At 38.5% G+C, this 17,447-nt stretch overlaps 1 protein-coding gene across 5 annotated transcripts in view; it reads right to left on the bottom strand.

Moving 5' to 3' along the window:
- thsd7ba (thrombospondin, type I, domain containing 7Ba) overlaps positions 1-17,447 on the bottom strand; it is a 969,622-nt gene that overhangs the window by 87,824 nt on the left and 864,351 nt on the right. For all 5 annotated transcript variants that reach the window (XM_059970235.1, XM_059970236.1, XM_059970238.1 and 2 more), the window contains exon 21: positions 3,751-3,896. In XM_059970235.1, coding sequence (XP_059826218.1) covers positions 3,751-3,896 — 146 coding nt within the window. The remainder of the gene's footprint in view (positions 1-3,750; positions 3,897-17,447) is intronic.

Below are 17,447 nucleotides of genomic sequence, written 5' to 3'. Positions count from 1 at the left end.
TTGAATGTAAAATACTACAAAAGGTAATGGATTTGGCCCAGTACATCATGGGTAAGGCCTTCCCAACCACTGAGCACATCTACGTGAGACATTGCCATAGAAAAGAACCATCCATCATCAAAGATCCTCACCACCCAGGCCATGCTCTTTTCTCGCTGCTGCCATCAGGTAGAAGGTACAAGAGTCTCAGGACTCACACCATCAGGTTCAAGGACAGTTATTACCCCTCAACTGTCAGGCTCATGACAAAAGAGGAAAATTACACTCATTACTGAGATGTTCCCACAGCCAGTGATCTCACTTTCAGGCTCCTGATCTTGTTATTTCATGCTTTTGTTATTTATTGCTATTTATTTATATTTGTTTTGCACTGTTTGTTGTCTTCCATTCTGCACTTGATCTTTCATCGATCCTGTTATAGTTACTATTCTATAGATTTGCTGAGTATGTCTGCAGGAAAAAGAATATCGGGGTTATATGTGGTGACATATATGTACTCTGATAATAAAATTGACTTTGAATTTTGAACTTTTGAACTTTGAGTGAGGAGACAGATTGCAGAGGTGGAGAGGCTATGGTTAAGAAGTCAGGTCAGAAGATGACTATAGCGGGGGCTAGATAGCAATCAAGTGTTGGAGGAGACTGACATTCAAATTTGTAGAGATTATCATGATAGGAAGAGTATCATGCTTGGATTGAGGGAAAAAATAATGATTTGATTAACCAGATGATGATCAGAAAGGGGAATGTGAGATTGGGAGAGTGACATGTGGGATTCAGCACTTGGAAGTTCAGAACTAGTTGATTCTTGTTGGCCAATGCAGGGTTTCCTGAGGTTTACAAGCAATATTTTGAAAACATGTAATGGATCTGAGCCCTTTTATTCATTTCTGTTTCCAATGTTTAGTAAATACCACTAAAATACTACATTTTTATTTCTGTTATTTTACACCACTTATTTTAACTTAAGCATTTAATATTTATTTTATGTAACTCTTTTTTTCTCTATGTCTATCATGTATTTCATTGTACTTCGACTGTAAGGTTAACAAGTTTCACGATATATGCTGGTGATATTAAATCTGATTCTGATTCTAAAGCAATTAAATACTGTTGCTACACATTTTAAAATTCCTTCCCATTCCCACACCAACCTGTTTAAGCTTGACTTCACTACTAGAGTGAGCATAAATGTAAACTGGAGGAACAGCAGCACATATTCCACCTGGGTAGTCTACAACACAAATGCAGGAACAATGACTTCTCCAAGTTCAGGTAACCTGCCCCTTCTCGTACCCTTTTCTCTCTTTTGATCTACTCTGTTTCTCCAGTACCTACCCTATTTCCCTGATTCTTTCACCTTTTTATCTGTCTCTCCCCACTCCATCTACCCATCAACCATACACTCCTTCAACTAGGTCCCCTATCCCTCCTAACAGCCCTTCCTTTCAGATTCAAGTTTATTGTCATCTGACTGCACCAAAAAAAAAACAACGGTCTTGCAGTCCATGGTGTACCCACAATACTTATATCACACACAGCATATAAAACAAAATACTACCACAAACAAGTTAAAATTTATAATACAAAATGCATATGAAACTTATAATTCAAAATGCATATGAGGTCCACTGCACAGGTAAACAGTAAACAGCTTATTGTCCCAGTGATGAGATCTTGGTGGAGGCTGGATATTCAATAATCTCACAGTCTGGGGGATTAGGCTGTTACCCTGTTTAGCAGTCCTTGTCCTGATGCTCCTGTACCTCCTTCCTGACTGCAGGGGTCAAAGAGATTGTGGGGTGAGTGGTAGGAATCCTCAACAATATCTTGGGTCCTTCATATACGATGCTTCCGGAAAATGTCAAGATGGTGGAGAGAGACTCCAATAATCTTCTCAGCAATTTATACAATCTTCTCCTATCAGATTCCATCATCTGTAGGCCTTTGTTGCCTCTACCTATCACCTCTCAGCCTCTATTGTTATTTTCACTCTTTTTACCTTCAGCTGCCTTTCATCCTTCTCGCCTAGATCCATGTATCACTTGCAAGTTCTTGCTAGACTTCTCTTCACCTCTTTATGTTGGCTATCTTTCCTCTATCTTTTAGTCTGAATAAAATGTCTCATCCTGAGGTGTTAACTGCCCATTTCCCTTCATAGATGCTGCCTGACCCACAAATACTTCCAACATTTAGTTGGTTGCTAATAAAGGGCCCAACTCAACTTGCCAGACATTATTTCAAAATACACTTCCAGTAGCTTAACAAGATATCCCCCCCTCAATGTCTATGTCTTAGGAGTGAATACAAGCCATTAAAGCATTTAGGGGCAATCAGAATCCATTTTGGTTTCTTCCTGCGCTTCACACTAAAATGCTGGCTCAATTATGTTTTCCAGGGCATATCAGATATGCATGAATTTTCTGTTCTCTCAAGTATTTTATCTAAAAGAGCTGTAGATGATGAGGTGCTTGGTTTCAATTATAAAAATGGGAACCAAGTCAGTAATGTATTCTTGCTTCCATTTGTAAAAGTTCTGCACTGATTTGAAAGTTATGTTCTGTCCTGATGACTTATAAATGTGTGGTCAATTATTTATCCGAAGCCTGAAAATAGCCGCTCCTTCAAGAAACTATTTCAAAGCTTAGTAGAGTACATAGTGACACAAGTTGGCAATAGAAGTCTATTTATAGATCTAAATTAAATTGGATTCTGAAGACTGTAACAATTTGCAGTGTCTTCATGCTCTAATTCCATATCATTGTGGCTCAGAAAGCTTTTATAATCAGAGGGAGTCATAAAGCACTAAAGCACAAAAGTTGGCTTTGAACTGGCATATTCCTTCCCATTCCCACACCAACTTGTTTATCCTCGGCTCCACCACCAGAGTGAGCCTAAATGTAAAGTAGAGGAACAGCAGCATATATTCCACCTGGGTAGTCTACAACCCAAGTACAAGGATATGGACTTTCAGCCCATCTAGCCCCTGCCAAAATGTTAATCTACCTAGACCCAATAACTTGCACATGGATCTCAGCCCTCCATACCCCTTCGATCCAAGTAATTATCCAAAAATCTCTTAAATACATTCATCAGGCACTGTCTATCCAAATCCAATAGTCATTTCTAACAAATTTAAGCACATGTACATTGTCAACTCCATTGCCATTTGTGACATCTGGAACAATATATTTCATGGAACTAGGGAATAATTTAAAGGCAAAAGATTCCCCCCCATCCGCTTCAACAGTCAACTATAGGTTTAGCATACAACTGCATTCCACCTTGGATTTCTCTCCTGTACCAATCAAGGTTTTTTATTAATTTCAGTTCAAGGTTGAGGTTCTAATTTACAAAAGGAACCCATAAATTCTAACATCACTTTGGTGAGATTGAGCAACAACTTGGCTGAAAATGAGAATTAAGTCTGGAGCAACTATAACTGTGAGGGGGAAAAAAAATGTAAGAAGACTGCAATAGAAATAAAAGCAATTGGTATTTTGTATGTTGCATTATCTGTGTCACTGGGCAGCTCATTGATACTATATCAATCCTAGGCCATACTTGAAGCTCATAAACTTCCAACATGGAGTAAATATCAGGTAGTGTATTGTGAAAAGGAAGCCAAGAATCACTGTAGCTTATCTGCAGCATTCTCTAAAATGGTTAAAGTTATGAGCTTAACCTAAGATGATTCTAGTAAGATAGATTTGTACAGTAAGTTAGATACTCATAAGGTGATGTTCTTACCTCAATTTTGCATGCAGACCATTCACCAAAGACCCAACTATAGCATGGCTTTACAAGGCAAGGTCGATACTGGATTAGGTGGGAAGAGCAGGGTCTTCCTTCTCCATGAGTCTTTTGAAGTACATGCCTAGTACGCTTCATTTGGCCTAAAGAAAAGAATGGTTTTCATAACTAAACAATCTGTCACACCTGGGAAGAAACCCATTGTAGAATATTTTCAAATCTAGACTTGATTTATTTATATCATTTTTGGGCATGAACCAACATAGCAGTGAGAGGAAACCAGAGCACCAGGAGGAAACCCACACAGTCACTGAGAGAACGTACAAACTCCTTAGAGACAGTAGTGTAACTAAACCCGAATCACAGATGTGGTAATAGCATTTTACATCATGCTGCCTATTTTGCATTGGTTGACAGCACAGACTAAAATTCATGCAACTTGCACAGGGAGTTAAGTTTCCAAAACTTTTGGATGACACCAAATTTTTGAATGTGGCTATCAGAGGAAAAGTTAGTAACACATATCAGGAGGACAGAGCCAATTGGTGAAATGTACAAATACACGGCAGTGGGAATGGGGTTAAGAGAAGCATTTTAGAAAGAAGAATAATGATAAGGAAAGGCACTGATTGGTTGAATCGCAATATAACTGCAGTTTTCAAAACTTATTGGATAACTATTCAAAGGTAAAATAATTTCAAGGCTATGGGAAAGGGAATGAAGTAGAATGAAATGAATACATTGCACAGAGTCAGCGCAGTTTCAATGGCTGAATATTTTTACTGTATTGTTAAAATTGAATTCAATGATTCTGCGTTTGTAGGAATGATATAGCTTTCCAGATTAATCCTTAACACCGTAAGTAATATCTTCAAAAAAGCAAAATTGTGCAAATTCTTAAAATCTGAAATGCAGGCAGAAACAGTTGGAAATGCTCAGCAGGTCAAGCGGCATTTGAGAAGAAAATAGAGTTGATACTTAAATTGGCATTTTGCCTGATTTTTACTAGTTGCTTTGAATTATGTACGTGCCTGTCTAACTTGATTTTATAAGATTCTGAACTTAAAGGCAGCAAAAAACATGGATCTTCAACAGTTGAACTATCAGTAGTCCAATTACTCTTTTGATGAAATGCCCACACCCCCAATGATCCATATGTTTGCTCCATTAGGCTCTAGGCATCAGCAATACTGAGTCCCAGGGTTTACTTAATGAAACAAGTAAGCATAAGGCATTGATTGGGTGCTCCCTGGCAGCTCATCAGCAGAGCTCAGAAGGCTGCCCATTGCATCTCTAGCAGATGCTTTAAGTAAATGTTAAAAATAAGGAAGACAAGCAAGTAAGAGGATTGCCAAAAAAAAAAAGAGGACAAGCAGAGGATCACGGCATAAAAGAACTGGGGAAGTTAATCATTGGACAGCACTGGTTAGAAACTGGGCAGGATTGGAGCCAGAAAGAAACAGAAGCTGGGTACCCAAAATTAAATATAGCAGAAAACACTGGAAACACACAGCAGGTCATACCCAACCCACTTACACAGAATTTACATTTCTGAAAGATCTTTGATCTGAAATGTTGAGACTGTTTCTCTTCCTAAAGGTGCTAGCTGACCTGCAGACTGTTTCCATTAGTTCTGTTTTATACATTCTGATGCAGCATGCTTGTTTCCAGCTCATCCATTGTCCCAACTTCAGAGGGATACAGATGCATGGCATCATTTTGATGGCTTGGAGCTATCATATAAAGCAGTAATTAATGAAATTCCCTTCACAGAAGTAATAGATTTTGGGCATATCATACACTTGTTGCCAAATTAATTAATAAACCATATGGTTTAGCTTCAACGTTGAGGTTAGAGTTCTCATTAGTTCCAGAAGCATGACAATTAACGGTAGAAGAAGCTAAAATGGAATTGAGAGTAGCAAAGTTAAATTTACAAGGCCACCATCTGTGGAAAGAATGTAACAGCTGATTAACAAAAAAAATATTGCTTTGGTTAGACAGGAGATCATTATCAAGCTTACAAAGTACCGTGTATAGAAATGTTTTCCTTAACTCTTGCTTGTTACAGTGACAGGTTTGGCAGTCTTGTCAAACGGTGATACAGACTGTGATTCTGAGTCTTGAATAAATGAGCAATTAACAGCTATGTGTACAAATGAAGTTTCATCTGTTGCTTATTATTTTTATTTTTAAAATTTCAAGTTAGATCACATGCAAATTAGCCACAGAAACTGAATATTTGGTTAAGAGGATAGCAGGAGAGTGGGCAAATAAGTTGGTGCTGTTGGTAATTACCAATACAAATGTGGAACTTGTCAGCTGTCAATATTGGTGAAAACTTACTGTTTCACCCTTAAGTTTTAATAGATTCCTGGAGTTACACGGCATGGAAGCAGCCCCTCAGTCCAATGCATCTCTACTAATCCCATTTGCCTGTGTTTGGCCTATGTTCATCTACTTTACTCTCCAAGCACTTCATCAAATATATTTTAAACATTCCAACTAACCACAAAATGTGCCAAACTTAACTGCCTGCATACTGAGACTATATTTCCATTTGGAATGAATGAGACTTTAGAATATGGACCTGAGCCAATTGCTAAGTAAAAATATTCTGTTCTAGATACTTTAATTAATAGGATTTTTTTGATGTTGATAAACAAAATCAGGAAATAGGTGAAACATTCACCTGATCTATTGGCTCATCAGTAGAAGGTTTTAATGGTGAAACTAATTATTGAGAAAATTGTAGTGTGGATGCCAACATGAATGATGGGAATTGTAAGATAAGAAAGTGTCAGTTCCCACAGTGCTAAGAAAGATTGTCTGTGAGGTATCGTTCAGTTCATTTGAAGGCAAACACCATGGATTCTGTGCTTGCTGTTGACTATGGCCAGCTGGGTTCTTGTCTCAGTGCCTCAGGTTTTCAGATGACTGTGGAATAAATTGATTCTCTAAGAGCTTTAGCTCTGAACCAGCACTGGAACTTCATCACTCCAAGTTAGATAACCAAACTGCAAAATCAAATCAGTAAATTGGGGGGGGGGGGGGCGCGTGGAGCAAGGACTTCAAGTTTGAAAAGATTAGCAAACACCTTGCCTCTCTCTTTCTTTCCACTTGCCCCTCTACATATTCCCTCTTCTTTTCCTCGTGCTCACTTCTCATGCAGAGCAATGGCACCCTATACCAGGCCCTCGGTCAGGTCAGCTGTGGAAGATGGACAATATTTGGGGTACAATATTGTTGCTGTGAGAAAGCATTTATCCTGCTATGCAGGATTTCCCCTGGGCTTTCCAAGAGTCCTTTCAGAAACATCACTGCGAGCTTGAGTGCTTCAGTCAGCACAGTATGGGATATTGACGCAATGTAATTGGTAGAGGATTTAAGAAGATCTCAGAAAAAATAGATATTTTTACACTAACTTTCTGGGGGACTGGAATTTACTGTGTGAAATACAGGAGGAGGAAAAAACATTTGTTGCTTTGAAAGGGTACACAAATGAGTAATTATTCCTAATTTACAAAGCCATGGCCAAGCTTGCAGTTACCTAAATAACTGAATAGTTTGCTACCAGAAACATGATGCGTCAACAGACCACACTCTGTGCCATTGTGCACTGAGCTGTAATGATTATTACTGGGTGTGTGGCACAATGAGTGAGCTGTAATGATTGTTACAGGCTGGGCAGTACATTGAGTGAGCTGTAATGATTGTTACTGGGTGAGTGGTACATTTAGTGAGATGTAATGCTTGCTACTGGGTGAGTGGTACACTGAGTGAGATGTAATGATTGTTAATTGGTGAGCAGTACACTGAGCAAGCTGTAATGATTGTAACTAGGTGAGTGGTACATTGAGTGAGCTGTAATGATTGTAACTATGTGAGTAGTTGATTGGGAATTATTTTGGCCAGGAGTGTAATTTTGTGATGTGGCATGAAAAAATGCAAACCTTGAACTCAACCACTCATCCAGATTACCGAGGATTCTGGAGCATTTTGTCCATGTTCTTGCTCCTTGCATTGACTGTCACCTACCTGACCTGAGTGACTTTATTTGGGCAATTTTCTGTTCTCTGTCAATACCATGTCCAGCTTGACTTCCAAGACTCATTGAAAAATTGCACACTTACCTCCTCCTACATAGCTTGTCAGAATGAGGTTCATATTGATCTCTATCATTCACCTCTGCCAGAAAGTAATTTGCCTATAGCTCTCCATGCTGGTTTTAAGTGGCACAGGCCATTTACGTCATTGAAGCCACCCGAGGATGGCTAGTGCTTTATGCATACCGAATTCACGTTAATTTGCGGGCAGGATGAAATAGGCATGTCGCCTTTTTCAGAAGCAAAGGGATCAGATTAATCCCACATCACTTTGCCCATTTTTCAGCACTATCCAATTTAGCTGCCTGGCAGTCATGAAAGAGATGATTTTAAAAAGAATCCAAGTCTGCTTTTCTAATTTCAAATTCAATCTGATCACTTTGTCACAGAACTTTTGTAAGTTAAGGCAGTCAATTTTCCACTTTCTTTTTTGACTTGACAGTGAGATAATTGTTTTCATCTGGAGATAGATCTGGAGAAAAAGTGTCACCGGCCACTAAAAGCAGGGGTACAGAAGCAGCAAACTGCTGGCTAGTGCACAGGCAGAGAGAACCAAAATGATTAATTGCCTTCTCCCCCCTCCCCCCCCCCCCATCCTCCATACTCCAATACTGTACTTCCTACACAGTACAGGATGTACAATTTATCCGAGCCTAAATACTATTGGTTTAAGGATTATAAATAAGGTTGGCAATATTACTGATTTATCTTTTCAGGGACAATCTGAGGCAGTGATTAGATTGTATTGCAATTATTCTAAAGATCAAGAAATCTTCTGATAAATAATGTTTCTGTGTGTGATCCGATTTTGAATTCAACAGTATAACATACAATTTAGTGGCTGCAGTGTGAACAGGAAGATACAATCTCCACAGAACAGCTTACTGATCTCTTGGTAGCAGTCATGTTGATGACCAATGCGAAGTGAGGAAAACTTGGACTCCTTTAACAATATTGTTATATATTTTGTATTACAATCACAGGAGCTTTTGATGGGGTCACACACTCAGAAAGATTTATCAGTCGAGATTTTTTTATTACTCAGCTTCAAGCTAAAATGGAAAACTAGAGAGTGAGGTCACAGCTGACAAACCACTTACACTAAAATGTTGGAATAGAATATCAAGCAATGCCTAGAATCTAAAGTGATCTCTCATTACATATTCTTCAATTTCCACATAATGTATTCCTGAATTATTCATTCTGTATCCAGAGATAGCCACACAGTTGAAAAAGCTGGGATAAAACACTGAAAATAGCAGTCATGAAGATCTACCAAAATGAGAATTGAACTTTAATTAATATGTAGGTTACAAAAACAGAAGACATTAGAGACAATTCAATCTTTAAAAAACTTAATTACTAGACATCCACTAGGTGGAATGTTTAAGTTATGAAAGTAATTAAAATAATAATTTAAACTGAACTAAATGGAACTTAACTACTTACCAATTTCAAATGTACACTTAAGCATTAAAACAACAGCTTCATTATATTATAGAGTACTTCTAACTTGATTTTCTACTTTATTATTTTGGATTTTAAAGATAATTTCCTTTATCGAAAGAATCATTTGCATTGTGGGCAACTCTGGATTGTAAAAGTGAGTCATAGTTAACCTTTTAACATGCAAGAAATGAGGTCGGAGGTGGTGGGTAAAAGTTCATGTGAAGTCCAAAAACTTCTCAATAATGTTTGCTTATTTGTGTCAATTTCAAGCCAACTATTACATTAAGCTAAATAGGCCTTCCCCCACTAAGTCTCAAAGTATGTCAGGATGAGAACATCCATGTTGACAAACACAAGATATTATGTAGATGCTGGAAATCTAGAGCAACACACAAAAATGCTGGAGGAACTCAGCAGGTCAGACAACATCTACTGAAATGAATAACAATCGACATTTTGGGCCAAGACCCTGATGAAGCCTTTGAATAGTGTAAAGTACTGTTCAGAAATAGTCATCCATAAAGTTTGAAAATAAAACTGCAAACTGAATTAAATTATTACAAGCTTTATTACAAAGGTTTCTATGCCATCTTCTACAACTTCTGTCAACAAATGTGGCAGTGCCTGCAGGTTAATTTTACCTATTTTTCTGAGGCTGGGTAATAATCCGTGCTCCATAATTCCAAAAATAAGCAAAATAGACAAACCGTATTACTGCAGGTCAAAGGTCTTTCAGGTCCGTAGAAGAAGCTGATGGGTGAGGGAAAGAAGCTGTTGTTGAACTTTGAGGTGTGGGTCTTCAGGTTCTTGTATCTCCTGACTGACAGCAGCAATGAAAAGAGGGCATGGCCTGGATGGTGGCATTCCCAGGTGATGCAAATCACCATCCTCTTAAATGTCCTTGACGGAGAGCAGAGAAGTCTCATGAGGGATTCGTTGAGTCCACCACTCTCTGTAGCCTCTTGTGTTCCTGTGCAATGCAATTTCCATACAAGGCCATGAAGCAACCGGACTATTTTCCACTGTACATCTGTAGAGTCTTCGATGACACCATAAGACATAGGTGCAGAATTAAACCATTTGGCACATTGAGTCTGCTCCGCCACTCCATCATGGCTGATTTATTATCCCTCTCAATCCCATTCTCCTGCCTTCTCCCCGTAACCTTGGATGCTCTGATTAACCAAGAACTGATCAACTTATGGTTTAAGTCCTCCACAGCATTGAATTCCAGAGATTCATCACATTCTGCCAACAGAAATTCCTTCTCATCTCTGTTCCAAATGGACATTCTTCTAATCTGGGTCTGTGCCCTCTGCTCCTAGACTCACCAACTATAGAAGACATTATATCCAGTCCATCTAGGCCTTTCAATATTCAATAGTTTTCAATTAGATCCACTGCCAATCTTCCAGACTCCTCAAATGTCAGCTATTTAATTCCTGGAATCAGTCTTTTAGACCTCTTCTGGACTATCTCCAAAGCCGCCACATCTTTTCTAAGGGATACAAAACTGCTCACAATATTTCAAGTGTAGTCTGACCAAATCCCTATAAAGCCTCAGCAGCACATCCTTGCTCTTATATTCTAGTCCTCTGGAAATGAATGCTAACACTGCATTTGCATTCTTTGCCACCGACCCAATCTGCAAGTTAACCTTTAAGGATTCCTAAGTCCCTTTGCACCTCTGATGCTTGAATTTTATTTCTATTTAGAAAATAGGGAGAAAATTGTTCTTACGTTCCTGTAAAGGCCTTTATTTCTTCTACTAAAGTGCATGACCATACACTTCCCTACACTATATTCTATCTGCCATTTCTTTGTCCATTCTCCCAATGTGACCAAGTCCTTCTGTAGATTCTCCTCCACCTATTTTTGTATTGTCTGCAAAACTGGCCACAATTTTGAATGACGATTCAATACTATCATCCCCTCAAAACTAACCAATAAGCTTCAAGAATTTGATATCAATACCTCCTTGTGCAATTGGATCATTGATTTCCTCACTTGTAAAGCCCAGTCAGTTTAGATTGGCAACATCACCACCTCCACAATCTCCATCAGCACAAGGCTGCATGCATAACCTCCTGCACTACTCTCTTTATGCTTATGACTGTGAGGCTAAGTACAGCTCCAATGCCATATTTAAATTTGCTGCCAACACTGCTGTTGTTGGCCAAATTAAAGATGGTGATGAATCAGCATTTAGGAGGAAGTTGGAAAACCTGGCTGAGTTGTGTCACAACAACAATCTTTCTCTTCGTGTCAGCAAGACTAATGAGCTGAATTCAGGAGGAGGAAACCAGAGATCCATGAGCCAGTCTTCACTGAGGAATCAGAAGGGGAGAGAGTCAGAAGATTTATATTCCTCAGTGTTATCATTTCAAAGAATCTGTTCTGGACCCAGCACATAAGTGCAATTATGAAGAAAGCTCATCAGCACCTCTACTTCCTTAGAAGTTTGCAAAAATTCAGCATGGCATCTAAAACTTTGACAAACTTATATAGATGTGTGGTGGAGAATATATTGAGACTGGTTGCTTCATGGCCTGGTATGGAAACGCTAATGCGCTTGAATAGAAAATCCTACAAAAAATAATAGATACAGTCCAGTCTATCATGGGTAATTACCTCCCCACTATTGAGCACATCTACACAGACAGTTGTTGCAGGAAAGCAGCCTCCATCATTAAGGACCTGCACACCCTGCCATGCTCACTTCTCACTGCTGCCATCAGAAAGAAGGTACAGGAGCCCCAGGACCACAACTCGAGGTTCGGGAACAGTCATTACTCCTTAGCTGTCAGGCTCTTGAACCAGAGGGAATAACATCATTCAACTTCACTCAATCCATCACTGAACTGTTGCTCACAACCTATGGACTCATGTTCAAAAACTCTTCATTTCATGTTCATGATATTTAGTTCTTATTTATCATTAATTATTATCATTATTGTTGTTGTTGTTGTTGTTGTTGTAGTTGTTGTTACTTCTTTTGTACTTCCACAGTTTGCTAACTTCTGCACATTGGTTGTTTGTCCATTCTGTTGGATGCAGTCCTGTGGAATACCATTAGCAATTGGCAGCCAAACAGAATAGACTCCTTTATTCTGACTCTGTCTCCTGCTGTTTAGCCAATCTTCTATCCAAGCTAGTATCTTTCCTGTAATACCATGGCTTTTACCTTGTCAAAGACAATCCAAATAAACAACATCCACTGACTCTCCTTTGACTATCCTTCCTGTTATTCCCTCAAAGAATTCCAAGGGATTTGTCTGGCATGATTTTCCCTGAAGGAAACCATGCTGACTTTGCCCTACTTTATCATGCACCTCCAATCTTATCCTTAATAAAGGATTCCAACATCTTTCCAACCACTGAAGTCAGGCCAACTGGCTTATAATTTCCTTCCTTTTGACTCCCTCACTTCTTAAAGAGTGAAGTGACATTTGCAATTCTGCAGTCCTTTAGAACCATTCCAGAAATTAGTGATTTTTGAAATAGCATTACTAATCCCTCCACAATTTCTTCAGCTACCTCTTTCAGAGCCTTGGAGTACAATCCATCTGATCCAGGTGACTCACCTACCTTCAGACCTTTCAGCTTTCTAAGCATCTTCTCCTCAGTAATAGCAACTATATTCACCTCTGCCCCTGATACTTATGAATTTCTTCATAATGCTAGTGAAGACTGATGCAAAATTCTTATTAATTTTGTTCTTTTTTTTTGCTCTGAATTCTAACAGCATCATTTTCTAGTGGATCAATATCCACTCTCACCTCTATTTTGCTCTTTATATATCTGAAAACAAAAACACTTTTGATATCCTCTTTGATATTGTTGGCTAGCTTACCTTCATATTTCATCTTTCCTCGCTTTACATTTTTTTTAGTTGCCTTCTGTTGGTTTTTAACTGCTTCCCAACCCTCTAACTTCCCACTAATTTTTACTATATTATATGCCCTCATTATGCCGTTTTTGACTTACCTTATCAGCAATGGTGAATTAAGGCCTTTGATAAGATTCTACATGAAGAGCTAATCTGGAAAGTTAAGTTGAATGGGATATGAGTGGTTGGGTTGGGGATAGAGGAATGAAGCTGGTCAGGTGTATTCAGAATTGGTTCAATGATCAGAGGCAGAGGGTGATGACTGAAGGACCATTCTCGAACTGGAGGCATATGATTTCTGGGTTGACCCAAGGTGAAGTTTTGAGATCTCTTTATGTAAATGTTTTATATGAATGTGCATGACACAATCAGCAATTTGGTGTGTCTTGTTGATCATGAAGCAGATTGCAATGTAATACAAAAATATTGATCAAATAGGGAGATAGGCTCAAGAATGTCAAGTGGAATTATTTTCCTGAACACGAGAAAATCTGCAGTTGCTGGAAAACCAAAACAGCACACACAAAATGCCAGAGGAATGTAGCAGGCCAAGCAGCATCTATGGAAAAGAGTAAACAGTCGACATTTTAGACCGAGACCCATCACCAGGACTCACCAGAACTTTATTGATTACTCTTTTCCATAGATGCTCCCTGGCCTGTTGAGTTCCTCAATTATTTTCCTGCATCTTCCATGATAAAAGAATGAAAGAAAACACTCTCAAAATAAAAAGTAGAAAGGTGGAAATTTTTAGGTAAGGAACTAGACTTATTTATGCTAATATCATGATGTCAACTAAAGAATAATTTCCAATTCATAGGCAGATCGAGCAAAATCAATATAATTTTGGGGGAAGGAAATCACGTTTGAGAATATTTTTGGAGTCATATCCATTGTGAAGAAAAGGGGAACCAACAAATACCTACAAGAAACAAAACTCAAGGTAGTAGTGTATAGTAACATAATGAGGGCTAAAGAGTATCAAAGAGTATTTATATGTTACATAGTTTAATAATAAAGTTATTTTCATTTTGACTTCAGTCGTCTCAATCACACCTATCCATGTACTTATCTGGATAGCTTTTAAATGTTACTAATGTTCCAAACACAAGCACTTTTTCTGAATACACCACCTTTCCGGTGAAATTGCCCCTGGTGTCCCTTTTATATAACCTTCTACATGATTTACAACATGAGCTATTTTAGTATCTTCAGCAAACTTACTAATCATGTCTTTACATTAGCACTAGAGTCCTTGCAAATTGCACAAGTAGGTCTGTGGATTGGGTTTTGAACTAAATAGTTTTGGTGGATTCAACAATTTGAAGTTACAGGGAAGGAGTTTGCAGGAAGTCCCAGAATTTAAAAAAAAGACCAAAAAGATTAGAAAGGAATAGGAATTTCAGTTCTGGCATCATGAAGACAAATTTGAGAAAAGGACTGAAGATGCTTTATTTGAATGTACACAATATGTGAACCAAGGCAGAGCAGCATATTGTGCAGTTAGAAATTGTCAGGTATAACATTGTGGACAGCACAGAATGTGGCTGAAAGATGGTCACAGCTGGGAGCTAAACATCCAAGGATGTACATCGTATTGATAAAACAACCAGGTGGGTGGGGGGGGGGGGTATAGGGAGGTTCATTAAAAAATTAAATCTGTAGCAAAAATTGACATAGGATCAAAAGATGTCGAATCCGTCTGGGTAGGGCAAAGAAAGTGCAAGGGTTGAAAAGACCCTGATGGGAATTATATACAGGCCTCTGAATTTGGGATATAAATTACCACAGGAGATTGAAAAGGCATTTCAGACAGATAATGTTACAATGATTAACCATGGCTGACATGGGATGACAAAAACAGCATAAAATCAAAAGAGAGGGTATTCAATATTGCAAAAACTAGCAAGAAGCTAGAGGATTAGGAAATGGTTAAAAACAATAGAAGGCATCTAAAAACGAAATAAGGGAGAAAAGATGGCATACAGTATGAAGGCAAGCTAGCCAAGAATACAAAAGAGGATGCCAAAAAAATGTCCTCAGATATATAAAGAGTAAAAGAGACACAAGAATGCACATTGGACCTCTGGAAACTGAATTGGAGAAAGCGCATTAGGGAACATAGAGATGGCAGGTGAACTTGATAAGTATTTTATGTCAGTTTTCACTGTGGAAAATATCAATAACATGCCAGAAATTTGAGTGTCAGTTGTACAAGTGACTGTTGTCTCCATAACTAAGGAGAAAGTGTCCAGCAAGATGAAAGCTTCGAAATTAGACAAGTCACCTGGGTAGATGGACTACACCCAGTGTTCTGAAAGGTGTAACTAAAGAGATTGTGGAGGCATTAATAATCATCCTTCATGAATTACTGGAGTCAGGACTGCTCCCAGAGGACTGGAACATTGCAAATATCACTCCATTCTTTACGTCAAGGGGGGAGGCAAAAGGCAGAAAGTTATAGACTGGTTAGAGTCACCTTCAGAGGCTGGTAAGAATTTAGAATCCAATATTAAGGATGAGATTTCAGGGTACTTGGAGGCACATGATAATATAGGCCAAAATCAGCTTGATTACGGTGAGATCTTGCCTGACAAATCCGTTGGAACTCTTTAATTAAGTAGCAGGCAGGATTGATTAGGGAAAGTTAGTGGATACTGTTTATCTGGATTTTCAGAGGCTGTTGGAATGGTGCCACACATGTGGCTTTAAACAAGATAGGAACCCATAGTATTACAGGAAAGATGCTTTCATTGGCTAAATAGCAGAAGGCAACGAATGGGTATAAAGGCTGTCCTTTTTGGTTAGCTGACAGTGACTCGTGGTGTTCTACTGGGGTCTCTGTTGGGTCTGCTACTTTTCACAATATATGTTAATGATTGATAAAGGGGGCACTGATAAATAATGACTCTGCAAGCAACTCTGATGCCATCATCAAATATTCCCAGACAAGCCTACTACAGCTGAAATCCACAGTCACAGTCATCGATACTTCAGTAAGCAACATCATTCTGAGGGGTTTAAAATACCTTTCAGTCCTCAAGATCAGGGGACCCCAGACTGTGGGCTTGTGGAAGGCATGCTGGTCTACAGGTATGATTGAAATACAGAGGCTCTCCACATCTACCTATCCTGCTGGAGAATGTAGTGTTCGGAAAATAAAAGTAAAGCAAGATTGCAGTAGCAGAGAGACATGAGGGACTGTTGTGTACTTTGCTTCACAGAAACCTGGCCCGTTCGCACCATTCTCCATGTTACTTCATCAACAAAGTTCAATTATTTACATATAATTTGATCATAATAACATCCTTAGATTATCCATGATCTCGGCTTTCCAAAAATGTTGCATGTATGATGCATTTAACTGTTAATTTGCTTCTGGGTTATTGACTCCAAAAGCTTCCTTTCTGCTTTCATGAAATGGATTGCTGCATGTTTGCTAGCTTTCTCCCTTTTTCATTTTATAGGGAAATTTGTAACTCTCATATTAGGCTGTGCTATCATATCTCCATTGGGATACTCAACAAGCCTTAGGTTGCTTAAATATCAACCACCATTCATAACCAGATGTGATTAATGTAGAGCTTTGACATTGGTCCTGGAATTACTCATTTCTGTCTATCCCATGTTGCTTTCATTGTTCAACATCAACGTATTCCAAGAGGTGTCTGCACCAGCTTAGTCAGATACACAAGCTGGAGGAAATGTAAACCACTAACAAAGTGTATTCAATGTGAATAAAAATCATGAGTGATGTAAAGTGGGCTGTCACTTCACTGTTCCTTTTATTCTACTGCAATCAAACTCATCTCCCAGAATTTGACATTTACACATTTGACTAACTATGCTCCAAGGTTTTGAAGGTTGTTGCCACAAAGTAACAAATGTCATGACCAATGTCGGTGATAATAAACACGATTCTGATTCTGAATTTAATTGCCCAACTGTGTATACCTGAGGGCTAGTATATGCCTGGCAACATGCATCTACCTTGCTAAGTTGTAATCACAAAAAAGCCATCAAATTAGAGGCTGTCATTCAAGAACATCCAGTCAGTAGTGCATCAAAAAGTGGCATATTATTAATAAAATTCAAAAGTTTCTATTGAAATCAGTCAATATTATAAAGTCATTTGTGGTTCACTTCATATCGTAATTGCATGTTTAGCATAACCACTAATGGAAAAATAACAGGAACACTGTATGATGCATATAAAGTGATTAGTCAGCAGTAAACTAACCACTTGAATG

This window comes from Hypanus sabinus, chromosome 5, assembly GCF_030144855.1.
Source record: "Hypanus sabinus isolate sHypSab1 chromosome 5, sHypSab1.hap1, whole genome shotgun sequence".
NCBI classification, from domain to species: Eukaryota; Metazoa; Chordata; class Chondrichthyes; order Myliobatiformes; family Dasyatidae; genus Hypanus; species Hypanus sabinus.
The sequence above is the reverse complement of the archived record's forward strand: the minus strand, read 5'-3'. Positions and strand labels throughout refer to the sequence as shown.